General features: G+C 44.6%; 1 protein-coding gene across 1 annotated transcript; it reads left to right on the forward strand.

The window, feature by feature from the left end:
- On the forward strand, positions 1-27,658 carry LOC135531279 (serine/threonine-protein kinase/endoribonuclease IRE1-like). The gene is given in 22 exon segments (XM_064959402.1): positions 1-327; positions 6,223-6,343; positions 9,932-9,965; positions 10,302-10,374; positions 10,935-11,007; positions 12,510-12,632; positions 14,684-14,785; positions 16,207-16,468; positions 17,724-17,802; positions 19,127-19,286; positions 19,592-19,707; positions 19,806-20,009; positions 20,848-21,091; positions 21,290-21,380; positions 21,684-21,873; positions 22,094-22,193; positions 22,578-22,777; positions 23,109-23,256; positions 23,938-24,065; positions 24,211-24,334; positions 25,029-25,096; positions 25,187-27,658. Coding segments are annotated over 22 exon segments (3,771 nt in total). The 5' UTR covers positions 1-246; the 3' UTR covers positions 26,237-27,658.
- Positions 27,659-27,723: the final 65 nt, after the last annotated feature.

A 27,723-nucleotide genomic window follows, 5' to 3' on the forward strand; every position in this document is an offset into this window, starting at 1 on the left:
ATCCCCCCCTCCTCCACTGTTTCGGACTTCGCAATCTCAGTCCAACACCCACATATTCATTTCAGGAAGATGCCAGTTGGACCGGCACAGAGCCAGAGACACTTGATTACCGAAGCAAGAAGAGTAGCAACGCCACAGACAAACTGAAATGTTTTGATATCGTAACTCTTTGGGAATGCCTCTTTAAAACTTGGTTGTGTCGACGCATTGCATTCTATGTAACTCGTACTACCCCGTCTGGACTGTATGATGGACTGGACGGTTAGCAGTCGGGCCCTATTGTGGTGCATTTTCACGTTACTGTGTAGTATTGACCCACTTCAAATGGTAAGTAGCTAACCTAACTTACGATACTGTACCTTAATGGGAGGAATTGGCATATTGGCTAACTAGTTAGCTAATGGGGTTAGGGGTTAACACCTAGCTAATATTTACAACTAGTTAGCTAGCTGATATTTTTGGCTAAATGGTTATTAGCTAGCTAACGTTAGCTAGTATACTTGGCTGGTTGGCTAGCTAACAACCAGTTATATATTTTATGCCTAGTTAACTAGTGTCGACTCCAACTAAGCTAAGGCCAATATAGTATGTTGTTAAATTGCTAGAAGTAGCTACTGTAGTATTAGCTAGTCTCCTGTTTTTGTAGTAGGGGTAAAATTACAGATACTCTATTGTACAGCATTTATTCAACAACCTAGCCATTAAGTCACACTAGTTGGCTAATCTAACCATGCCATAAGTTGAAGCCAAGGCATTAGAGCCAGGCTGGGGACCCTAGCTAAATTGATACGATTAGACTTTAGACCCCCATGTAAAGAGTCTGTCAGTGAAGACCAATCAGGTGAAGTTCCACCACAACACTGGTTGCTGGAGCAGGCCAATTGCTCTGTGTTAAATGTTTCTTTCTAAAACATAAAATAAAAATATTGTGATAGCTACATTTTGAAAGCACTATCCAACATGTCGCTTTGTGAATAGCAGTGCAGGGATGTTTGTTTAACACACTCAGTGCCCTAGTAATTCAACATGCTTGGTTGTGCTCACACTCTTGCAGTCAGACTTGTAGGTAGAGCTGGGCAAAAATCCATACAATGATAAATTGACTATTGTCATGATAACAATACATTGAACTATAAGTTTAACATTAATGTGGGCCAGTTTTTTATTTTTTATTTATTACCCTTAATAATACTACTTTGAATGTTGTATAGCTATCAGTTTCCCATCAACAATCACCCATATTAGAAAACGTATTTCATTTAAAACTTCACATTTTTCTAGTAGGCCCCTATAGGGTATTTATTGTAATGAATGATATCTGCAAAATGTCCATGATAAGTGGTCGGTTTGGTTGGTGTTGATCATTTTCGGTTTATTGTCCCAGTTATACTTGCAGGCCGTGCTACCATGTGCGTATAGACAGTTCAGAAGGTGTGTGTGTGTGTGTGTGTCCTATCTTATCACAAGGCCAATGGCTGTGCAGGCACTTTGTGCGGCTGTATTAGGGTCTACGTGCAGCCGCGGCAGAGACGGTGCCACTGGTTTTTGACAAGTGGAAGGGAGCTCAAATGGCCATGCACAAAGAAATCACAAAACAAACATGCTTGATGTTTTAAGTCTCTGCACACACTAATATCTGGCCATCTGACCTGCCTACGTGTGCATTGCATGTGGGCAAAACAAGTAGACAATTAAACTAAAACCACAGTGAAATGTAATGCAAGGTGGTGTTGAGGGCAAGATGGTTGTTCAACACAAAATATACATAACCTGGTCATGCATGGCCATTTGTACACCATGTCAGTTTAATTTCTTCACCTTTTCAAAAAAACATTTCCTCTTAGATTTTGATCTGTGGTCACCAGATAATGAGCGTCATCAGTTCCTGTCTTAATTCATGCCTGCACACAAACTGTGAGCGCTACAGCGAGTCTACAAATGGGAGGAAACGTTCAGACTGTTTTGGAAATGTTCCATTGAAGGTGAATTAATGGAGGCAAGGTTGATAAAGCACTTGATAGAGTCGAGCATTAATTACCTTGTACAAATTGTCAAATTTGCTGTCAATAACCTCTTTAAGGCAATGGTCTGTTCTGATATAGTAGGTCAGTTAACAGGGATCCTGCAGATTTAGGTTGGAAGGTCATTTCTACATTCACTTCCACTAAGTATTTCTGAAGCAGCTTGTACTGTGTCCGGTTTCTGTTCTCCATGTCCCTTCTGGAGGGTGCATCTAGCATCAATTTTTTTTCACTCTCTTTTTGATTAGGCCTATGAATTCTGTAGGCTAGTGCCTCTCTTAGTGGTTCCAGTAGTGGTTGAGAACATTTAGGCCTAAGCCTAGGTGCAATGTAAAAAAAAAAAAATACACTTTCTCACCAGTCTCTACCAGTGAGACCTTGAGCTCGAAGCATCAGTAGCATTACATTACACTGAAAAAGTACTTGTTTGCCCCTCCTTTGTGTTCCCTTTGTTCCCTCCCGCTTTGATTCCTATTGACTGATGGTGGGAAACCTGCCAATCACATGTACCTGATACCACTGCCCGAGAACTCTTAGGCATGTTCATTCTGTCTCTCTAATGGAACATGGCCTCATTGCAGAGGCAGAGTGAAAGCTCAGAACCTGCCAAGAATTGTTTCGCAAAGTTTGGGTATATTATGTAACCCTAGCAGTGTTACGCAATGTCTGACTTCTTTCCCTGGTAAAAAGCATTAGGACATGTAAACCAAACGGGGCCTGCTCCAATGACCTTTTCTCTCTACTCCCGCTCCCAGATACAGACCAGTATAGAACTGAACTCCCCTCCTCTATACTATCATACCGTATAGCCTAACAACCGCGTACAGATGTCCCAAGGATGTACTTTTAGGCCTGACGGTGTTAAACGTTGTTTCGAACAGAGTGCTGCTTCTCACAAACTCCAACCGTCCGACAGATGTTCCAGAGATGTTGATTTTGAAACTGAGAGCAGGCTGGAGGTTTGTGGGGATGAATAATAATACATTGACATTGATGGTTATTGTTTTACTGTTCCTGGTACTGTTCTTATGAGGTGATAAGCCAGTGGGAACAACCACAGGTGTCCAGTATTGACACAAGCTCTCTCCGGTGTGTAGACTGTAAGATTACAGCAGGGTTAACTGAACAAACAAACCCAGGAACACACACGCTTCCTTCTTTTTTTTATATACCATAGACATTTTTAGATAAACTGCTAAATAAATGAGCTGTAGCTAGCAAACAGCACCTAAGTGAAGTGGTTAGGTTATAATTGCTTTGATTTCATCAGATAGGCCTAACTTCATACAGTAACCTTGGGTTTCTTTCGTTACTCCAGCAGGCCGAGTGTGTTTGGTCTGGTCAATTCCGTAGACTATAGACGGCTGGGAGGAAGACAACATAACAAGGCGGTCTGATTCATAGAAGGCCAGGGGTGATTCACTGAAGTGTACTCTGTTTGTTCTGGATGCCATGTGCTCCTCAGGCCCTGGCTTGCTGGTTGTGATGGGGGGGCACATTGGTTTCTGGCCTAACAGCACTTAGGCCTAGTTCTCCCTTGTAAGTGTCAAGAGTGCTGGGTAGGGCCTAGAGTAATTATAGATCAGTGATCTGCCTTTAACAGAAACAGCAGGGACTAGTTATACTATCCTGAGTGCCCTTTGGAGGGGATGTTTCATCCCATTGAATTAAGACATTCAATTCTATGTTCTACTGTTCTAACTTTGGTTCGGCTGGAGGAGTGGGGGTGGGGTTAGTGGAGTAGGTTGGTACACACACAAGTCATGCACGGTATTAAAATCCCTCTGGCCCTAGCTGCCTCCTTTAGCTGTGTCATGGCTATAAGAGATGTATAGTTTTTGTGAAATGAATGTCAAAATATGTTTTTATGTTTTTGGTGTATTTTAGCTATCCCTAACCCTAACCTGATATGCTAATTATCCTAACCACTTTACTTGGGGCGGCAGGGTAGCCTAGTGGTTAGAGATTTGGACTAGTAACCGAAAGGTTGCAAGTTCATGTCCCTGAGCTGACAAGGTACAAATCTGTCGTTCTGCCCCTGAACAGGCAGTTAACCCACTGTTCCTAGGCCGTCATTGAAAATAAGAATTTGTTCTTAACTGACTTGCCTGGCTAAATAAAAAAAATCCTAACCTGCTAGGGAAAGGTATTTTTTTGTGTGTATTTTAGCTATCCCCAACCCTTCCTAACCTTAACCTGCTATGCTAATTATCCTAACCTGCTAGGGAAAGTAGTTTTTTTTTTTCAAAAGCTGTATCCCATCTAGTCAAAACCCTTGAGCAGCCAGAGCACTCTACAGTACAGACACTCCCACCCAGCCTCTTCCTGTGCCAAAATGAAGACTACGTATCACATATCAGTGTGATGTTTTTTTTTTTTTTTAAATGGTCCCTTGCACTCACTGACCACAGAGACTTCTAAGGAAAGAAACACCCCCTTGGCTTGACCGGGCCTCTGTCAGAGCTTAGTGTGGTCAGTGATTCAGGCGCGGCATACACCCACTTACGCCTGCATTCATTTTTCTTTGGTTGTTTAATTCCTTCTCTCCAAAATTGTTGTCCATGTTTTTCTACTGAACCCAGTCAATGTCTGCCCATGTGGGCTTGTGTCCCTCTCCCAGAGAGAGTGATATGAGAAGGACTGGAGAGAAACACATTCACATGTCCATCTCAGCCCACTCTTTGTCTGTGCGGTGACTGAGAAAGACATTTCTCCCTGAGTTCCACAGTAAAGCAAGCCAACCATGCTTGCTTTATCAGCCCAATGTGTTTTTATGTAATCTTTATTTAACTAGGCAAGTCAGTTAAGAACAAATCATTATTTACAATGACTGCCTACCCTGGACGACACTGGGCAAATTGTGAGCCGCCCTATGGGACTCCCAATCGCTGCCAGTTGTGATACAGCCTAGCATCGAACCAGGATCTGTAATGACGCCTCTTGCACTGAGTTGCAGTGCCTTAGACCGTTGCGCCACTCGGGAGCCAAAATGGTGATATTGGTGACTCTGCAAACAGCAGCGTGGCTCTTTTGCAGAAGTTCTTAAATCTTGGCGCACGTGTTCCTCCTCACACCCTTTGTGCACTAGCTGCACTCTTCAGTCTCCCAGTCCTGACCCCCAGACCCTTACCTAGCCTTCCTCCCCACTCTTATCACAGACTCCCCTTTGAAAACAACAAATAAAGGCTCTGCATGGTCAATCTGACGTCTGAAGTGGCCGTACAGCATTTACTGCAAAGCAGCCTCCAGTCTTCAGCGCTTTCATGCTTATTGTGCTTCACGGAGCAGAGCTATTGTGAAGGAAGTTGTCAAAGGAGTGAGTTTGTTTTACGTACTGCCCCAACCTACTGTCAACCAATTATATATATAAAAAATAATAATAATAAAAAAAAAAGAGGCCTCCTTTTCTCATTTTTCAAGTGAAGGTCTTGTTAGGGACTATGTGAGCACAGACAAACTGAAGCATGCGCTAGCTTCCGCAGGCAGGTAGCTAGCGAGACCTAACCCCTCATCTGCTCCTAAGTGTTTTACACAGCCAGTTTGGGGAGGGGGTTATGTTTGGCGATATGGGGCAGCAGTTAACCTTCTTATTTTCAATGACAGCCTAGGAACATTGGGTTAACTGCCTGTTCAGGGGCAGAACGACAGATTTGTACCTTGCCAGCTCGGGGATATGAACTTGCAACCTTTCGGTTACTAGTCCAACACTCTAACCACTAGGCTACCTTGAGGGAAACAGTCCTTCTCAGTATTGGCATCCCTCTGGGGCCTTATAAACTGCAGGAGGTTCTCTATTACGGCAGCACATTGCCTGTAGTCCTATGTAGTGTAGACTATTTTATAGTTAGGTATGATCAAATTGATTATGAATCAGTTTTCAATAATACCACCATTTAATTAGTTGCAACCGTTCATTATTCATCACGTATACAATACAACGGCACACATGCGTCCTTGGCTCTATGGCTATAGTTTCCATTATTATAGTGTCTAGCCATAGAGGCCATGGTCATATCAGGGCTGATATGGCCAGAGCTCTTTGGTCAACAGAATGTACTTGCATTGGCTGTAGATGAAACTCTTTTTGAAAGAGGTGAATACTAAGATTAGGCCCTTGGTTTATGTTGAATACCACTAAAGAAGACTATCTTCTGTTCCCCTATAGATATGCTTTTACAGTATTTTGTGTTCTGTCTTGCAGAGTTTCTGCCGCGCCAGCACCGTCTCCCTCCCCGAAAGCCTGCTCTTTGTGTCCACCCTGGATGGAAACCTACACGCCGTCAGCAAGAAATCAGGCTCTATCAAATGGACGCTGAAAGAGGGTAAGGAAGAAGAGGAGAGTCCTGAGTAATTCACTAGCGCCTTTATTTGTCTCTATCAATCTTTAGCTGCTGTTTGAGTTACACCTGTGAAACAAAGTGCCATTGTTGTTCCACAAGGATCACAATCGAGACCCCTTTAGTTTGTGAAACTGAAGACGAGCTCTATTTCGTCTTTTGTTGAATGGTGGAAACCAGATTCAGAGCAGAAACATTATTTTCAGAACTAATCACACAGTGTACGAGGCAGTGGGAAGAATGCACGTGTCGGCCTACTTTTTTTTACCTCATCTGCGTATCATTGCATGTACTAATACTGTAATTACAGCTATTGAGGTACTGAATGGTTAGATAAATCAACACTGCTCCAGTGAGTGTGGGAGTAGGCTGTCAATCATAAACTATGGTAACTGTGTTATTCTCAGGCCTACCTCTCATAAAGGGATGTATTGACAGATTATTTTTCACTGTGTAAATGGCATTTTTGAGGCATTTCTGGGTTTAGATAATGGTGGGTGTTTTCACTGTATTTTCTGCTCTCCCGGCGCATGATAAATGCAGTGAACTCTTTGCTCACGCATGCTAACCTGGTAATCATTAACCTGGAGAGAGTGGGACAGATATGCCTTTAATCGTGGTCAGCCATAATAGGCAGGGGTGAACTGCTCTGCTATATTTATATTTCTCTTGTTTTTGTTCTACTTTATTTTATAGTACTACTGATAATGATTACTGCGTTGTTGGAAGAGAGCTTGCAAGAAAGGCGTTTCACTGTACTTGCTTGTGCACATGACAATTAAAAAAAAGACATCTAAACATCCTGTCTGAGGTTACATGGTTCGAATGAGCATTGGTATGATTAGCATATTAATGCAGGGTCTATTTACTAGAAGTCATGTAGCTAGGCTAGTAAGGTTACTGAAACTCCATTTTGGATTCAAGGTGAACAACAAATGCAAACCGTATCAGATGGGCTGAATAACAGGGAAACGGTGGATCACAAATGGTTGACCTTTCATGTCAAACCAGCGAGTCACACCTGATACTGTAGAACATCATTAATAAACATGAATTGGTCCCATCTGAGCACTGTGTTTCCTCAAAAGGCCCTTTTTAATATGAACATGGACAGGGATAGCACCAGGTCGCCTTTCTCAAACATCTGCTGTCTTCCCTGAAGCCTAACTAACTAAAGCCCACATCCAGGAGGTAGGCAGGTCTTCCCTGAGGCCTAACTGACTAATGCCCACAGAAGGAGCCTGGAGGGAGGTAGGAACCTGTCACTCAGGCCCAGCAGGTAGGATCCAACCCAGTGTTGGCATGGGTCCCATCCCTGGTGTGTCCTTTTTATGGGGCCAAACCACGCCCACAAGCAACCTAGCAACATTCAAAGCCGTGCTGATTGGTTAAGAGTTCGGAGATACTGATTAAGTAAATACGCGGAAGATAGCTGAAGAGGAATCCCCGCGAACTGGGAGTTCGTAGTTTGCTAGTGCTGGCCATGCCACGAACCGCGGGAGTTCCGCGGCTTCGTTTTGAAATTATCCTAACTGAAGGCAAGCAACAAGTGACTAGATGGCTAACATTACATTATTGTCAGTAATGGTGAATGAATGGAGCTAGCATCTCGTTTAGTTGCGTACCAGCACAAATGTAATGTAGCTAAGTATCTCAATAGTCATTTTGTAAACACGTCGAACTCCTAGTGTGGTCAACGCACTACTCGACAGCTTCAACCCAATCGGCGATGTAAGCTAGCGATAACACTTGATATAAGTCACATCTTATCTCCAAAAACAATTAAACTATCAATGATGTCAATGCTATCCATCTGGTCAATCAGGCTGGTTGCAGTCACTAACTAAAAAGCTACATAGTTAAATGTAACTTCATATCCAAATTCAGGGGAAATGCAAAGTATGGATGGCAATGTTTTGGAGGCGATTCTGTCTAGCGTTTGTTCTTTCAAAACGCAGGAACAACTGAACTCTGACCAATCAGCGCGGCTTTGAATGTTGCTAGGATAAATGGTAGGCGTGGATAAAACGATGCATCGCTGTCTTGACCCTGCTGCACCTACTAGTGACATTTATGACACACCGGCCAAGTATACTCGTTCATACAACAACACACACATCAATAGTCATTGTGTCCTCCGAAACAGTTACGCTATCAGGTGAGGTGCATATTCAGTGAAGGGAAAGAACATTGAGGTCGGAACACGGCTCTCTTATCGTTACAAATGGAGAAAACACACAGATCCACAAATAATTCGAAAACAAACTCAATTTTGATAAACTCCCATATCTACTTGGTGAAATTCCACAGTGTGCCATCACAGCAGCAAGATTTGTGACCTGTTGCCACAAGAAAAGGGCAACCAGTGAAAAACAAACACCATTGTAAATACAAACCACATTTATGCTCATTTATTTTCCCTTCTGTACTTTAACCATTTGTACATTGTTACAACACTGTGTATATATACATAATATGACATTTGTAATGTCTTTATTCTTTTGAAACTTCTGTATGTGTGATGTTTACTGTTAATATACAAAAGTGAAATAAACAATACAAATTATCTACCTCACTTGCTTTGGCAATGTTAACACATGTTTCCCATGCCAATAAAGCCCCTTGAATTGAAAACATTCTACTAAAAAATATATACATCTCTTGCATGCATGGTCGTCTGTAAAAGGTGTCATCACACAATTGGGATACCTGTGTAAACGCAGTTCCAGGTAAACCACCCAGCACAGACATCTGCCAGTTAGAGCAGAGGTTTCATCTGGCTGACCTTGTGGACTCCGCTGCCATTGTGTGTTTGTCTAGTAGTAATGTCATTACGCCCTGGTCCCTGTGTGTGCCAGTTTGGCAAGGTGGCCTGGGTGCTGTATCACATTCAGTGGGGTGCGACATTACAGGACATTCAGATAATATATGACCTGCTTCTCTATCATGTAGAATAGGGAATCATGTCCGCTCTATACAATAGATTTCTAGCTGCGAAGTTCAGAATAAGACCTGGGTCTTTACAGTGAGTATTAATGTGTCCCCTGTGGGCTACTGGCCACTGTTTATTTAGGCTATACTGTTGTCATTAGATAAATCAGGGGCGTTGGCCTCTTATCAGTTAGGACAATTGTGGTTTAAGGAGCCGCTTAACCTGAGACCAACAATGCAGGGGTCTATGCTGACAATTTTTTACAAGGAGCATGTGTTGTTTAAGTTGAAAGAAATAGGCGCACACAAAGATTAATTTAGGAGCAAAATTTCAAATATTTGCGATATTAAAGCTGGATCCTTAATTCTTCCTTTCTCAAGATCAGAGAGTGAAAGGTCCCTGACCTTAAAGTTTTCAGTAAACTTTCTGAGTTAATTCTGTGTTTGGGAGTAATCGTTTATGAACTGAAGAACTATGGGGTTTATATTCAAACAGGAAAGACAGCAGTGTAGTGGTTCATATTGTGTACTGTATACATGCTGCTGATTCTTGATCAACCAGTACTGTCATCATTTGTAGTGTACTATTCATGGCACTGATGACTGAAAGGCACATTTTCTTCTGTTTTCTTCTGTGGACAGATCCTGTTCTGCAGGTTCCAACGCATGTGGCGGAGTAAGTATCCTGAAGACTGTGTGTGTTTGTCAGTTTTTGTGTGCGAGTCTGTCAGTTTGAGTGTCATAGTGTATTGAGTGCAACAGGAAATTAACACAATGTGCTGAGCATGCATAACTGTTTTTTGTCCTGTTCTGCTTGAGCAATAAGACTACTCTATTCAAAATACAACCGGGTTCATTGATGACTAATCTGATGTGTAAGCCCTATCCAACAATCAAATCCAACTTTATTTAGGCCTATAGTGCACAGGTGTCACAGCACACTTCACCTTGAATTATGTATGATTTGTCGGAGTGTTAACATTCTCTACCCCATCTCTCTCTGTCGCCGTAGGCCAGCTTTTCTGCCTGACCCTAACGATGGCAGCCTGTACTCTCTAGGAGGGAAGAACAACGAGGGACTGACTGTAAGAGGAACCACTGAACACCCTTATTAGACTAACAGGGTCACCCCTCACTAGAGAGGAACCACTGAACCCCCTTATTAGACTAACGGTCACCCCTCACTAGAGAGGAACCACTGTCACGGTCCCCTCACTAGAGAGGAACCACTGAACCCCCTTATTAGACGAACGGTCACCCCTCACTAGAGAGGAACCACTGAACCCCCTTATTAGACTAACGGTCACCCCTCACTAGAGAGGAACCACTGAACCCCCTTATTAGACTAACGGTCACCCCTCACTAGAGAGGAACTGACAGTTTCCTCTTTCTCTAGAAGGCCTCTGCATATCTGCCAACCACAGGTGATAAGCAAGTCACGCAAAACATGTAGTGCACATAGGTGTGTGTGTGCGCACATCATATTTCTGTTTGGCGTGGTTGTAGTAGCAGAGTCTGTGAGATTGTGAGTGAGTATGTGGTTTGTGATGAAATGGCATTGCTCAACATTGACCCCTTGATATTGATACACTCACAGTAAACATGCTTATGAGTGGGCCAATGGACATTTCCCTGTTTTCCACAGAAACTGCCTTTCACCATACCTGAGCTGGTCCAGGCGTCGCCCTGCCGCAGCTCTGACGGGATCATCTACATGGGTAACTCTTCCAGCTCTCAGACCTGGAGTATATGACGACACACACACTGACATGACATGTAGACATTTAGAACAGACCAGGAACAGTTTGGACTACGTTGTCATGGTTATCTACTCTACCAAGCGGAACTACCGTTCAATTTCCCGATCAGGCTGACCTCTAATGAATGAATATAATCTTGTTAGAACTAAAAGACGTTATACTACATTTCCATTCCTTTCACCTCACGGTCATCATAACTCCTGCTCCTTTGAATATACTGCTGCACGAAGGCGTGACCGTAATCTAACCTATCTACCGTGCCATTGTTCAGCGGAGAAAATGCATGTCATGTTTCTTAGTCCTGTAGAAGTTTTCACACCCATTCACTGAAGACACTGTGAGCACAAAGGGAGAATTTTCTGTTAATTGTCAAACCTGTTGGCCAATGGCAATTTTCACCTTACATTGTGCTAGACAAACAACCGTAATCTTCAGTCTGAAGCCGTCCTGCAAAGTCAGTTTGAGGAGCAGCTCAGCCAACAACATCTTACTCACGGGTGGGGCCACCAGCACTGCAGATGGGACACTGTTTCGTAATCCATCAGGCGTTGTTATTACAGTCCAGCCAGAATAACGATTAGTGTCACTCCCTTCACCAACACAATAGGGAAACAGTGCACTACCAGGGCATGGGGTGTTTTTAATAAGACTATAGGTAGGTTAACACCCATTACCCCCTGGGAGAATGCTGGGTGCTTGTCTAGCCCACCTTTACTTAACTGAGGTTGCCCGCCCTCTGTCCCTCCCATTCAGTCAAAGTATAATGAGCATAATAAACAACTCAGATTGAATGTTGTTCAACTGCATGTATGGCTCTGCTTTCAGACCAGAGACAAGTAGGTTTTTACAATGTTATTAGGCTGACTGCTCTGTTTCCTAGGGCTGGGCGACGTGGTCTAAAGAACCATGCATAATAAGGATTCACTTCTTGTAGCGGGCATTATAGAGCATTAACACTGGTCTCATACACATTCTCTCAATTACAAGCCCACGTGTTAGTGAGTATCCAGCTAATATTTATATTTCAAATTTAGCTAACTTGGATCTATTTGGTAGTTGACAAGATAGAACAGTTGAATTGTTATGAACACACCCTTCTGTCCGTCTCCAACTGTTTGAACAGCATGCTAGCCAGATGTTGAAATCAAGTGGCCTACTGAGAATGAGTTGCCAATTCCGTATATATATGTGTTTTTATACTTGTTGCATATTTATTAAAACAGACTAGACAGCTTGAATAATAGGCTTTGGCTAAAATGCTCCTAGTGGTACGCAATGCCACTTGGGTCTGAAACTGAGCATGAAAAGGAGACGAGACCAAAAAGACACGAGAAGTGGACATAAACTCCCATACAAACAAATGAATTCAATATATATCACCCAGCCCTATTGTGTCAATGTGTTTGTGTCCTCATGATGTCCTTATGTCTGTTTTTGTATCACTTTGTGTGTATGCGCAGGTAAGAAGCAGGACCTGTGGTACGTGGTGGACCTGTTGACAGGGGAGAAGCAGCAGACCCTCACTTCCTCCTTTGCTGAGATGCTGTGTCCCTCCTCCTCCCTGCTCTACCTGGGACGCACCGGTAGGCACCTGTAGCCCAGCCTACACCTGGCTGGCTTGGGGTCTAAACATCTCTATGGGATATTCATTATTCACTTCTCCCCCTTAAGCCACTGGGCCTCCCGGGTGGCGCTGTAGTTAAGGGCGCTGTACTGCAGCGCCAGCTGTGCCAGGCTCTGTCGCAGTCTCTGGGTTCGTGCCCAGGCTCTGTTGCAACCGGCCGCGACCGGGAGGTCTGTGGGGCGACGCACATTAGGCCTAGCGTTCGGGTTCGGATTAGGGAGGGTTTGGTCGGTAGGGATGTCCTTGTCTCATCGCGCCACAGCGACTCCTGTGGCGGGCCGGGTGCAGTGTGCGCTAACCAAGGTTGCCAGGTGCACGGATGTTTCCTCCGACACATTGGTGCGGCTGGCTTCCGGGTTGGATGCGCACTGTGTTAAGAAGCAGTGCGGCTTTGTTGGGTTGTGTATCGGAGGACGCATGACTTTCAACCTTCGTCTCTCCCGAGCCCGTACGGGAGTTGTAGCGATGAGATAAGATAGTAGCTACTAAAAAACAATTGGACACCATGAAATTGGGGAGAAAAGGGGGTAAAATCAAAAAGCCACTGGGCAATCCCTATGAGGTTCAGTTAGGCCCAGGCTCATAGAGATGTGTTCTGTCTATTAGTTTCTACCCGTTTGCCCCCAACCCCTGTCCCCTCTACATCCCTGCTTCTTCCTGGCTTCACCTGTTCAGCCCTACCTATCCTTTCCCCACAGTCCCAAATCTACTTACTTAATCTCCATAGGTATCTTATCTCCAGCCTATCCCAGCTAATGTGTTTGTACCATCTAAAGGAGTCAGCATGCTGTTCAGCTGGCAGCTAGCCGAAGTCAGCTAGGCGAACTGAACGTGTGTGCTCACGTACTCCCTTAAAAGACATTCGCTTGAAAAACTAGAAAAAAGCAGCTGTTGTACTATTTGTCCATTTGAGACAGCGTAGTCAGTGTACACTTCCTCAACATAGTCCGAATTAATCTAACTCAAGGAATCTGTCATTCATTTTTACGTTTTTGCCGAGGTCTTTGTTGCCCAATTTTGAATCTAACTAAGATGCTTGGTGCATTATTTCTCAATGAAACAATGTGCATGAAAATGAGTCGTCGCTCGTCAAATGACAACAGACTTTTGAAGAATCCCTACTGTTGACCAATCTCAGACGAAGGGGCGTAGACTTCGGCTACCGACTTCGTCTTGCGTCCAGACATATGTGTGTGCCCAAACCCTCAAAACCCTCACTGAAGTCCAAAACAAACGAAAACGTCACAAAATGTCATCATAATATATGCACAAACTCTTATGAACTGTTTCAGCTGGGGAGCATGCGGACGCCTCAACCCTCTCTGCTAATGGCACTTATGTAAAAGTCTGGCATCAAAGCAAAGCCTCTTTTCAATTCAATTTCAATTTAAGGGGCTTTATTGGCATGGGAAACATATGTTTACATTGCCAAAGCAAGTGAAATTTCTCTCCCTCTGACATTTTAACCAGGATCTTGTTGTACTGGGTTTAATTTTCCACATCCTCATTCACATCCCCTTTACAGACCTGGGATCAGCTCCCCTCCCCCAATCCTAACCTTAACCATTAGAGGGCAAAATGTGAATCTGACCCAAGATCAGCGATTAGTGGCAACTTTACTGCCTTGGAAATGCTACTCTACTTCATGCCCATTTGTACTCCCAGTTATTACTGTGGTGATCTGTCATACCCTGTGTCCTATGGCATCCGCTTAATTTTGATGTGACTTTAGATGACTTGTGTGTGGCTTGTTGTAGATATTTATGGCGGTTGTAAAGGTCAGGCTGCCAGGGCAGCACTCCAAGACATGGAGACGTGGGATACCTCTGTCAGGGGAACATGAATTTGGTCAGTGTTGTCACCATAGCTGTATAGTTGTAATGAGCGCTCTCACCATTTCTTCCCAAAACACAGTATCACCACGGGTTGAGTCCTGCTGAGTTTAGTTTCACTACTCTGGCATATCCTACATGTTCTAGGCTACAGTATATGATGTTGTCCCTTCCCCAGAGTACACTATCACCATGTACGACACCAAGAGTAGAGAGCTCCGCTGGAATGCCACCTACTTCGACTACGCCTCCACGCTGCCTGACGACGACACCAGATACAGTAAGACATGCTTTTATATCTCTCGATATCTACAGTGAATGTAGGCTATGTATGTGAGAGACTGAGTTGTTTGAGACCTGCTGTCTGGTAGGGCTGTGATGATGCCAGTATCACAATACATTTTCCATGGCAAAAATGAAAACAGGAAGCAGGTGTAACTCTTTGGTCCTGTAAAAACCTGCTGGATGTAACATATTGTGTGCTATAGCTTGGAAAATAAATGCGTGTGAATCTGGATGACAACAATGATGTTTGTTTCCAACATCAGGGCTGTTTTCCTAAAGAAGTTAAATCCGCACATGGAGGGCTGTGCGGCCCCCCAAAGAAATGCCGCCCCACACCATGACTGACCCACCGCCAAACCGGTCATGCTGGAGGATGTTGCAGGCAGCAGAACGCCTGGGCATCTCCACGGATGGTCTCCTGAGGGTCTCCAGACTCTGTCATGTCTGTCACGTGCTCAGTGTGAACCTGCTTTCATCTGTGAAGAGCACAGGGCGCCAGTGGCAGCATATGGTCTCAAGGGGCCAATCTTGGTGTTCTCTGGCAAATGCCAAACGACCCTGCACGGTGTTGGGCTGTAAGCACAACCCCCACCTGTGGACATCGGGCCCTCATACCACCCTCATGGAGTTTTGTTTCTGACCGTTTGAGCAGACACTTGTTTCTGACCGTTTGACACATGCATTGTGGCCTGCTGGAGGTCATTTTGCAGGGCTCTGGCAGTGCTCCTCCTTGCACAAAGGCGGAGGTAGCGGTCCTGCTGCTGGGTTGTTGCCCTACACGTCTCCTGATGTACTAGCCTTTCTCCTGGTAGCGCCTCCATGCTCTGGACACTACGCTGACAGACACAGCAAACCTTCTTGCCACAGCTCGCATTGATGTTCCATCCTGGATTAGCTGCACTACCTGAGCCACTTGTGTGGGTTGTAGACTCCATCTCATGCTACCACTAGAGTGGAAGCACCGCCAGCATTCAAAAGTGACCAAAACATCAGCCAGGAAGCATAGGAACTGAGAAGTGGTCTGTGGTCACCACCTGCAGAACTACTCCTTTATTGGGGGTGTCTTGCTAATTGCCTATAATTTCCAACTGTTGTCTATTCCATTTGCACAACAGCATGTGAAATTATTGTCAATCAGTGTTGCTTCCTAAGTGGACAGTTTGATTTCACAGAAGTGTGATTGACTTGGAGTTACATTGTGTTGTTTAAGTGTTCCCTTTATTTTTTTGAGCAGTGTATGATTCTCCTCTCTCTCCTCATGTTTCTCTCCCTCTCCTCACATCTCCATCTCTTTCCCTCTCTACCTCTTTCTATATATGTGTATTGTCCACCTCGTGTCATCTTTCACATAGTTGCAATGATGCAATACGCACACCCAGTTTACGTAACCCCCCTCCTCTCCCCCTCCCCTTATAGAGATGGCCCACTTTGTCTCCAATGGTGACGGGCTGGTGGTGACAGTGGACAGTGAGTCGGGTGACGTCCAGTGGATCCAGAATTACAACTCCCCCGTGGTGGCCATGTACATATGGCAGCGCGAGGGCCTGCGCAAGGTGCCGCTCACCAACGTCGCTGTGGAAACGCTGCGCTACCTCACCTTCATGTCAGGCGAGGTGGGCCGCATCACACAGTGGAAGTATCCCTTCCCCAAGGAGAAGAAGCCCAAGAACAAGCTCATGTAAGTAGACTGTGTGATCGACAGTGGCTTCCCTTTAGTTACTCAGCTATGGAGGCACAATCCTGACTTAAGATATGACTTTGTAGGTGTCTTTTGCTTTCATAGAAAAACACAGACAATTGGATGAAACTTTTTCATTGTCACTTGTGTCCATTTTACCCTCATGTCATTGTTTTTCTATAGTAAATACCCCCAGGGGTGGGTATTTTAAAGTGTAGAGCGGACTACTGTTTTAGCTTGAACTTTATGCAAATCTTCCCATAGCCATGGGCATTGAATGTGCATACACATATATTCTGAAATGTAGAAAATAGCAACAAATAAAGAAAACCCCTTGAATGAGCAGGTGTTTCCAAACTTTTGACTGGTACTGTATATATTTGCATATCTGGGTTGAGGATTCTGTCCTGATGGGTTAGGAATAAAAGCCCCACCCTTTTCTATAAACAATGTTGATTGGTTTCTACCAGCTCCAGTCTATGCTCAGCAAGACTCCAAGCAGAGCCTCTCCCCTTTAGCATTTGCCACAGCATTTCTGCCAAGACCATTCTCCTTTGACTTCTGTTGAATTAGTTTCACGCTTATTTAGCCACTTCCTTCTCTCTTATGATTAATTAAATAATTTACTCCGAATCTCTGTTTTTCTTCAAGGCATTTATTTTGTTAACAGGGGCCCCTTTGAAAATGCTTTAACTGAACTCTTGAAGTCTCACAAGTCATTTCTGATGGGTTGAGTAAGTTGATTTTGCAAGCAGCACGTGTTACGGTTGATCTCCCCATCCTGAGAACAGGGGTTGGCCCCATCTCATGTTAGAGCTTTGAAATGCATTCCAGGGCTCTGAATCATTGATGGGGTGTAATGAAGATCTCTTTATATCTATGTTTGATGATTGCATGAGCCAGTGGTGGTGTAGTCAGGACTTGTAGAGATGTTTCATTTGTTCACAAAGTGATACATATCTAACCAACACAGGTGGACTCTTTCAGTCATGGTTTCACAATACAGTTCTGTACTTCTATTTACACCAGCTTTCAGAAGAAAGGAGAAATAAGAGTTTCAGTGGGTGATCTTGTAGTGTGTGTGTGAAATTGTCTGTTTGTAACCAATAGTGCAGTTTTCTGACTCCAGTCAAAGCGGTCTACAGTATAATAGAGAATCTCCCTATTCTAAATGTCCTGGTTGAGGTAGACTATTAGGCTTCTCTTCCTTGTTTAAAGCTAACATTAAGACTATCCTGTTCTGTTGTCTTCACAGGGCCACACTCTACGTAGGCAAGTACTCCACCAGCCTGTACGCATCGCCCTCCCTGGTGCATGATGGGGTCACGGTCGTGGTGAGTGGCACTAGGCTCTTCTGTGTTAGAACAAAATGTGACATTCCGTCTAGAATCTAGAACATCATCAAACAACTGGAAGCTTCTGGGAGCTGATCTCTTAGCCCAAGATCAAAGATGTGAGTTAAGTCACAGGGACCTGCACTAGTGTTGGTTTGATTGTTTACCTGACCACAACCCAGGTCACAATCCCCTCAGACCTGGGTCCCTGCAGCACAGAGGAACATGAGATAGTATCAGCAAGACCCCTTATTTCTATCTTTTTAGAATAAGATGTTGAGATTAATTTGACGTAATCCGTTTGATATTGACATCCCACTTATTTCAGTTTCCTTCTAAGTAGTAAAGGATGTATTAGTTTCTGTCAACATTTAACAACATTAAACTACATGTGGACACCCCTTCAAATGAGTGGATTCAGCTTTTTGAGTGCTGAAGCGTGTAGCGTATAAAAATCACTTGCCCTCGGCTGTATCACTCTCTACCGAGTTCCACACTGCCTCTGGAAACAACATCAGCACAAGAACTGTTCGTCAGGAGCTCCATGAAATATGCACACAAGCCTAAGGTCACCATGTGCAATGCCAAGCGTCGCTGGAGTGGTGTAAATCTCGCCGCCGTTGGACTCTGGAGCAGTGGAAACCCGTTCTCTGGAGAGATGAATCATGCTTCACCATCAGGCAGTACAACAGATGAATCTGGATTTGGTGGATGCCAGGAGAACACTACCTGCCCGACTGCATAGTGCCCACTGTAACATTTGGTGAAGGAGGAATAATGGTCTAGGGCTGTTTTTCAAGGTTCGAGCCCCTTAGTTCCAGTGAAGGGAAATCTTAACGCTACAGCATACAATGACATTCTAGACGAATCTGTGCTTCCAACTTTGTGGCAACAGTTCGGGGGAAGGCCCTTTCCTGTTTCAGCATGACAATGCCCCTGTGCACAAAGCGAGATCCATACAGAAATGATTTGAGATCAGTGTGGAAGAATTTAACTGGGCTGCACAAAGCCCTGACCTCAAACCCATCGAACACCTTTAGGATGAATTGGAACGCAGACTGCAAGTCAGGCCTAATCGCCCAGCATCAGTGCATAATGCTCTTTTGGCTAAATGGAAACAAGTCCCTGCAGCAATGTTCCGACACCTAGTGGAAAGCCTTCCTAGAAGAGTGGAGGTCGTTATAGCAGCAAAAAGGGGACCAACTCCATATTAATGCCCATGATTTTGGAATGAGATGTTCGATGAGAAAGGATGTCAATCACTAGGTGACTTCCCTAGTTTAAAAAAAGTTCCTTATTCTAGTGGTTTGTGTGTCTCCTGTAGCCCCGCGGCAGCACCTTCCCCATGCTGGAGGGTCCTAACAGCCAGGAGGTAACAATGGAGGAGGAGTGTGTGATCACCCCCAGGACCAGCGTCAAATTCAACTCTGCCCTGAGGGAACGCAACCGCATCAACTTCATGAGGAACCACCTGCTCCTCATAGGTAGAGAACACTCCTCTTGTGCATTTTCCCCCCTCCCCAGTGTCTACCTTGTGTTATTATAGTGCCCTCTGCTGGATGCTCAGTTAGTTCTCAAATGTGGAACATAGGCATTGTCCAAGTCCATACACTTCAATGCAGTTGTGGCTGTAGAATAAGGATGGAAGTTGGTTTTCAGTGATGTCAGCATGATAATGATTTAAGAATATGTTATTGATGTTATAGATGTTATTACACACACTGTAATATCATCATAGTGATGATGCTGATGCTGATGCTGATGCTGGTTGGATGCGTTTCTCTCCCAGGTCATCATGAGACGCCTCCTGATGCCCATAACAAGATCCTGGAGAAGTTCCCTGACAGTATCCCACGCCAGCAGGGCAATATCATCCCCCCCACCACAGAGAAGACCCTAGAGGAGGTGTGTGTTTCAGTCCTTCAGCATGCCAACTAACCTCTCCTCTTTTGATTTGATTTTGTTGGGGTATAAAAAATATCTTCTCCCTCGTCCTCCCCTAGAAGGTGAATGAGAGTGACATGGGAGAAGGCCCCACTGTGGGCCCCAGCCCCCCGGCGGTCACCTCCATCCAGGAGCAGCCGGGGCGAACCTCACAGGCGAGGGTGGAGGCCCCTGTGGACTCTATGCTTAAAGACATGGCCACCATAATTTTCAGCACCTTCCTCCTGGCTGGCTGGGTAGCCTTCATCATCATCTACCCCAAGGTGAGGGAGCACTGACACCTAGTGGTGATCTGGTGTATGGCTGTTACTACCTGGCTGTACAAATTGTCAGTCAACAAGCTGAACATGAGTGACACAAATGTATGAAGTAAAGCCACAGTTTAGTTCCAATATGATGGTAGGCTCTGTGTTAAATGTAGGAAGTAAGACCACAGTTTAGTTCCAGTAAGATGGTAGCCTCTGTGTTAAATGTAGGAATCCACAGTTTAGTTCCAGTATGATGGTAGGCTCTGTTTTAAATGTAGGAAGTAAGGCCACAGTTTAGTTCCAGTATGATGGTAGCCTCTTTTTTAAATGTAGGAAGTAAGGCCACAGTTTAGTTCCAGTATGATGGTAGGCTCTGTGTTAAATGTAGGAAGTAAGGCCACAGTTTAGTTCCAGTATGATGGTAGCCTCTGTGTTAAAAGGAATCCACAGTTTAAATGTTCCAGTTATGATGGTAGGCTCTGTGTTAAATGTAGGAAGTAAGGCCACAGTTTAGTTCCAGTAAGATGGTAGCCTCTGTGTTAAATGTAGGAATCCACAGTTTAGTTCCAGTATGATGGTAGGCTCTGTGTTAAATGTAGGAAGTAAGGCCACAGTTTAGTTCCAGTATGATGGTAGGCTCTGTGTTAAATGTAGGAAGTAAGGCCACAGTTTAGTTCCAGTATGATGGTAGGCTCTGTGTTAAATGTAGGAAGTAAGGCCACAGTTTAGTTCCAGTATGATGGTAGGCTCTGTGTTAAATGTAGGAAGAACACAGTTTAGCTCACTTATAGCTCACTTATACATGTACTTCTGGTTTACACACACCCTCTATTCTCCATCTCTCCTCTCCCAGAGTGTTCACAAACAGCAGCAGCTGCAGCATGAACAGTTCCAGAGGCAGTTGGATGAGCGGCTGGATCTCCTGAGGAGACAGCCGTTCTCTCCCCCAGGGACCGACCTGCCCCTGCTGGCCCCAGATGCTGACTCAGACCACAGCAGTCCCAACGGCACCCCCAACATCACCCCCCGTGCATCCAACCATTCCAACCTGTCTGTGCCCGAGCTGGGCAGCTCCGCCAACGAGCACGAGGACGGAGGTATGGAGGACACAAGTGGATACACACATTGATAAAGACAACACACATTGACAGCACACAATTACTCACACATACTCACTCACACACAGTAGGTCTAGCACTGCTCTGTTCATCTTGATGCCTGGCAATTGTTTTGAAAAGGAGAGAAGATACTCTTCTGATTCCAATATCTGATGTGCTTTTTTTATGGTTCATCAGATGAGGACTCCAACATGGTCAGAGTTGGGAAGATAATGTTCCGTCCCAGAACCGTTTTGGGACACGGTGCAGAGGGAACCATCGTGTATAAGTACGTCTCACCCAGGCTAATGGATCTACATAATGAAAGTCCAGTGCCTTTTTGAGGCTGCTCAGTTGTTCAATCAAAAAATATATAAATAAAAATATCTACTCGTCATATAGACTCTCGAGTCTTTGGCCGCATGCCCATTATTTCTGTGCAAGTGGGAAGAGAATTGGGACACAACCTTCGTTTTTAATTTCCTTTGATAAATGTTCAGTTTTACAAACATACAGACAAGAACTCAACCTTTCTTTTGTAAAGTGTCTGTTTAGGAATGTTCTACTAATCTTCCCTTGCTCTGTTCACCAGGGGTCAGTTTGACAACCGTGCCGTGGCAGTCAAGAGGATCCTCCCAGAATGCTTCAGCTTTGCTGACCGTGAGGTGGACCTGCTGCGCGAGTCGGACGAGCACCCCAACGTCATCCGTTACTTCTGCACAGAGAAGGACCGCCAGTTCCAGTACATCGCCATAGAGCTGTGTGCCGCCTCACTGCAAGAGGTACTGCAGCCTCACAGACCTCCAAACCAAGGGGTCTGCAACACCCGAGCCAAATGTATCTGGCCCTCCAAAGTTGTCTTAAGCCCTACAACACCCTCTCTCTTCCTGACCTTTCAGCTTACGCTCTCATTCATGTATTAATTAATTCATCCTCTTAAACTTGCTTCTTGTTACTTTTACTCACTCACTGGATGCGGACTCTTTGTGTTTCCTCTTTCAGTATGTGGAGAGACAGGATTTTGATCGGCATGGACTGGAGCCCGTGATGCTGCTGCAGCAGACCATGTCAGGACTGGCACACCTGCACTCCCTCAATATAGGTAATAATCACAAGATGTTTTTTTATTTGACCTTTAGTCAGTTTATATTGAAAATTCTTATTTTCAATGACGGCCTAGGAACAGTGGGTTAACTGCCTGTTCAGGGGCAGAACGACAGATTTGTACCTTGTCAGCTCGGGGATTTGAACTTGCAACCTTCCGGTCACTAGTCCAACGCTCTAACTACTAGGCTACCCTGCCGCCCCACTAGGTTTTAATATAGGTTTTCATGAAGAACAAAAAGGTTCTTACCATACAGTAATATTTTAATAAGATTCACAAGACTACTGCAGCTGGACTAGGTACAGTAAACATCTAAGATCTCCTAGGTTACAGGTTATTCTTCCAGTCTGATCTGATGTTCTCCACTCTTCCCGTCCCCAGTGCACAGAGACCTGAAGCCCCACAACATTCTGGTGTCCATGCCCAACGCCCACGGTCGGGCGCGGGCCATGATCTCCGACTTTGGCCTGTGTAAGAAGCTGGCGGTGGGCCGACACAGCTTCAGCAGGAGGTCCGGGGTGCCCGGCACTGAGGGGTGGATCGCCCCAGAGGTCCTCAGTGAGGACTGCAAGGACAACCCTGTGAGTGGTCCCTCTCTCTACTGGACACATGACTGGTCCTGATTTTACAGATAGCAGCTGTCATGAAACAAAAGCCTGTGTGACTGTCGCTGTCTGATACTAATTTAAATTGATGTGAATGCAGTTCACTGTTACATACTTATCTTGCCTTTTATCAAAGACATTAATTGCTAACCATCAACAGAACGCCATTATTGAACTCCTAACCTCTCTCTCTTCCTCTGTAGACGTGCACGGTGGACATCTTCTCTGCAGGCTGTGTGTTCTACTATGTGGTGTCCTGGGGATGTCATCCCATTATTGAACTCCTAACCTCTCTCTCTTCCTCTAGACGTGCACAGTGGACATCTTCTCTGCAGGCTGTGTGTTCTACTATGTGGTGTCCTGGGGATGTCATCCCTTTGGCAAGTCCCTGCAGAGGCAAGCTAACATACTGCTGGGAGCCTACAGCCTGGACCAGCTACAGCCCCACAAACATGGTGAGGACATCACTTCCTGTTCTCAGACCCACAGGAAGGCGTGAGGGGAAGTTTGTGTAGGATTGGTTTGATTTGATTTCAACCAGGATGTTGACGGTCTAAGAAACAGTTGTTTCTTGTTGGTAAGCATCAGTTCAGCCTTTGAAAGTACAAAGAGAGCAATAAGTTTATATTGGACCATTTTGGTAAAGGCAGTATTAGAGTTATTATAGACAGATGGGGTCCTGATGTTATTGCAATTGTGTTTAATGCAAACTCAAACATTGACAATCAGTTGTTTCACATCAGAGACCGCTGTTGTGGAAAATGTAATCTAAAGATTAGGCAGAGACTAATTTATAATAGTGAATCTTTAATGCAGACGAGAAGCTGCTAGGTAGATCCCTCACTGATCGCAGTCAGGGAAGGAGCTCCAAGAGTAAATGGTAATAATAATAATAATAATAATAATAATAATAATAATAATAATACAATCATATTGTTACAAGTTATTTTATACAAGCAACAGTTCCAGAACACAATGGCCTTGTTTTAGGGTGCAGACATAACAGGAGTTATGAAATGCATAACATCACAGTCCAACACAGAACAATAACATTACTCTTGAGAAGTGACAATAGCGCACCCCAATTCTGCCACAACACCGCCCCATAGTGACTGAGAGTGTTTGAACTTTCCCAGAGGACATTGTGGCCACAGACCTGATAGAACAGATGCTGAACATGGAGCCCCAGAGGAGGCCTTCTGCTGAGAGTGTGCTCAAACACCCCTTCTTCTGGAGCCTGGAGAAACAGCTGCAGTTCTTCCAGGTCACAATCAAATCCAATACTTTTCTAATTAAACTGTTCCACATAAATCAGTATCGCACGAGATGCAACTGAGAACTGAACATTTTCCAATAACATTTTATTTTTTTTAAATAAAAACCCATATTTCATCTTGTTTCCCCTGTAGGACTTGAGTGACAGGATAGAGAAGGAGCCGCTGGACGGACCAATCGTAAGGCAGTTGGAGCGAGGGGGGCGGGCCGTGGTGAAGCTGGACTGGAGGGAACACATCACAGTGCCTCTACAGACCGGTAAGAGACTGGCCTGAGATCAGTTGTAGCTACAACCACATACCAGTCTTGCAAGACTTTGTCCATGTCATGAGTGTAGACTGGTAAAGAGACTGGTCCGAGTTCAGTTTTAACCCTACTACTATGCTAGTGCCTTTAATAAATTAAAGGGTATATATTTCATTAAGAAATGATGACCTACTATAGTTTTATACTGAACCTGATTAATAGTTGCCCAGTTAGGGTTAATGTTTCTCAAGTGCAGAAGAGATGTGAGTGTAGTCATTGATATAAAATGCAGTGACTGTGGATGTGGTTTGCATTTCCTGTCAATCCAGACTGCAGCATTGAGCTGAGCTTTTCTCAACCTGAAAGGCTGCTTTGCTTCCTGTTGAGTGTTCATCTGAATAGGGTTGTTTCATAGGGTTGTTCTAATCTTAATATGCCACTATATGTGAAAGAAATGGTAAGGGAAGGTTTGCTGTGACTGTTGCATTCATTAGTTTTAATTTGCATGTCAGTCATTTGTCTATTTAGCTCTTTGGTATGTTTTAGTTTTCATGCCTTGTGGAGAACTAGTCGGCTGAAGATTTCCTGACAGGTAGACTATATTTATAGGATATCTAACTTTAAACCAGGACATTGTGAGCCTTTTAGGATAAATTATTAGAATGTACTGTGTGAATTACTCATTGCATGTATTTTCTCTTGGCAGACCTACGCAAATTCCGGTCGTATAAAGGAGGGTCTGTCAGAGATCTTCTCCGTGCCATGAGAAACAAGGTATGTGTGTCTTTCCAGCTAAATGATGCGTGTTTACCTGATTTTAGATGTCCGTGTATATGAATCCTTCTTCCTTTGTCCCTCCTTTAGAAGCACCATTACAGGGAGTTACCAGCAGAGGTCCAGGAGACTCTGGGCTCCATCCCTGATGACTTTGTCTCCTACTTCACTTCCCGCTTCCCCCACCTGCTGCGCCACACCTACCTGGCCATGCGCACCTGTGCCCACGAGAGGTCATTCCTTCCCTACTACTCCAGCTCAGAGCAGCTCTCCTGGATACGGACTCCCTACACACACCCCGAGACCACCCCCCTGCTGCAGACACACACGTTGCAGCCAGAGGAACCCACACCGTCAAACACAGTACCCTCACAGCCTGTGATGGGGTCGAGCACAATTCCATCCACAGCACCCATACAGTCAGTGACCGTATCAGACTCCACACCCATACAGTCACTGTCAATCACAACAACCCCCCCACAGTCAGTGACCGTATCAGACTCCACACCCATACAGTCACTGTCAATCACAACAACCCCCACAGTCAGTGGTATCAGGCTCTACACCCATACAGTCACTGTCAATCACAACAACCCCCACAGTCAGTGACCACAGACTCTACACCCATACAGTCACTGTCAATCACAACAACCCCCACAGTCAGTGACCGTATCAGACTCCACACCCATACAGTCACTGTCAATCACAACAACCCCCCCACAGTCAGTGACCGTATCAGACTCTACACCCATACAGTCACTGTCAATCACAACAACCCCCCCACAGTCAGTGACCGTATCAGACTCCACACCCATACAGTCACTGTCAATCACAACAACCCCCCCACAGTCAGTGACCGTATCAGACTCCACACCCATACAGTCACTGTCAATCACAACAACCCCCCCACAGTCAGTGCCAACCACATTACCAACAGAGCCAGTATCATCCACATCATTACCAGTCCAACCAGTACTGCCTACATCACCCTCATCAACACTGCCAGACCTGCCTCCACAGACAGTGTTGCCCTCAGAACCCCCCACACAGTCAGAAACCCCCCTTACAGATCCCGTCCCACCTGAGCCACACATACTGCCAGTGCCGCATCCAGCCACACTGGACACTGAGCCTGCCTGAGAGCCGATGAGGGGTGGTAGATGAGTGCTGCACAGAGGAGCATTGCCTTACGAGTGGACACATACTGGTGCTCTGTTGCTCTGTCCTGTGCTGGTGAGGACCAGGCCTGCAGTGCCTGGGAGCTGCCGACAGGGGGAGCAGCAGCCCAAACCAAGTGCCTTTCCTGCTCGACTGAGACAAAATGGCTCCGAATGGAATCGTCCCAATGTCCCTCGAAGCATCAAGAAGCCAGGGCTGAAATGAACTAGTGGGGGCCGTAATGTGTAGTACAGAGAGAATCTGTTTTATTTGCAGTGGAGTCCCTCCTAATGTCAAGTATTGTGAGGTATTCAAGGATTGTTGGGCACAACATACTTGGCAAAGCAAGGGAGGAATTCTTCTGTTGATGTTGTTGAAAGACAAGTCGACAATGGTAGTTTTACTGTGGAATCTTATTTCTCTTAATGAGCCTATTCACTGTAAAGAGGTGTATATTATTGTATAGGTGATGACTTGATAATGACTATCGTTGACATCATGAGATGTGGCCATTGTGCCTTTTTAAATAACACTGTGTTATGTATGTGAGCTCTGTGAGGGTAGATGTGTCTGGAATAGTTCTGCTTGCTGCTGCAGATGCTGCTTTTCTCTCTTGAATCAATACTATTTCAGTGCCTGTCATCCTGTGCAGGCGAGGGCAGATAGTCCAAAGGGTGTTTGAACTAAACACTGGTAAAAGCAAAATGTGTTTATCTTTTCTACTTATCTCTGATAGCTTTGTGCTGTACATAAGGCACAAGGCAATATGCGATCTGATTGTGTTTTTATTGCAGGAAATCACCCAAAGTCTTGTTTGCTTGACCTCTGACACACGAGGCCTTTACTAAAACTGGTTCAGCTACAGGTCATGACAGGATGATTACAGAAAACATTCACTTCACATTCTGGTTTTTGCTGTCTGAGGAATGGTGTTTTCTCTCATCCTAGCTTTGATGAATGATGATCCAATGCAACATGTTTTATTCAATCATATTGTCTGTATAATGATTGGCAGTTAAATAGGTCTTCATTTATTACATGACTTAACTGTTATAGTTTGTTAATATTAATATTTTATTTTTTAAGTGGAATACATTTACTTCAGGTTTATTTTGTACTGTTCATTGTACATCAAAAACCCCAAGAATGTACAGTATTTTGTCTAATGGAAGCTGTTTAAAATTAAGTGAAGAGGGTTTTGTGCAAAAGTGAACAGTAAATCTTTTGCAGTCTCGCCTGACGATGCCTTTTACTGTTAAGATTTCATTTCTAACATGCCATCCTGAATGCAAGAATAGTTTGTTTTATGATATTCCATTTTCAGTTTTGCAATTGTCTCCTTTTGCCAACATGTCTGCCATTGTTGGAGTGAAAATGCCAAATTAAATCAGCATTAATATCTGTTACTGTGTTAGTTTGCAGATATTTTGAGCTTGTGGAACTAATGCTGCATTCATAACCAAGTGGGA

This window comes from Oncorhynchus masou, unplaced genomic scaffold, assembly GCF_036934945.1.
Source record: "Oncorhynchus masou masou isolate Uvic2021 unplaced genomic scaffold, UVic_Omas_1.1 unplaced_scaffold_1571, whole genome shotgun sequence".
Classification (NCBI taxonomy): domain Eukaryota; kingdom Metazoa; phylum Chordata; class Actinopteri; order Salmoniformes; family Salmonidae; genus Oncorhynchus; species Oncorhynchus masou.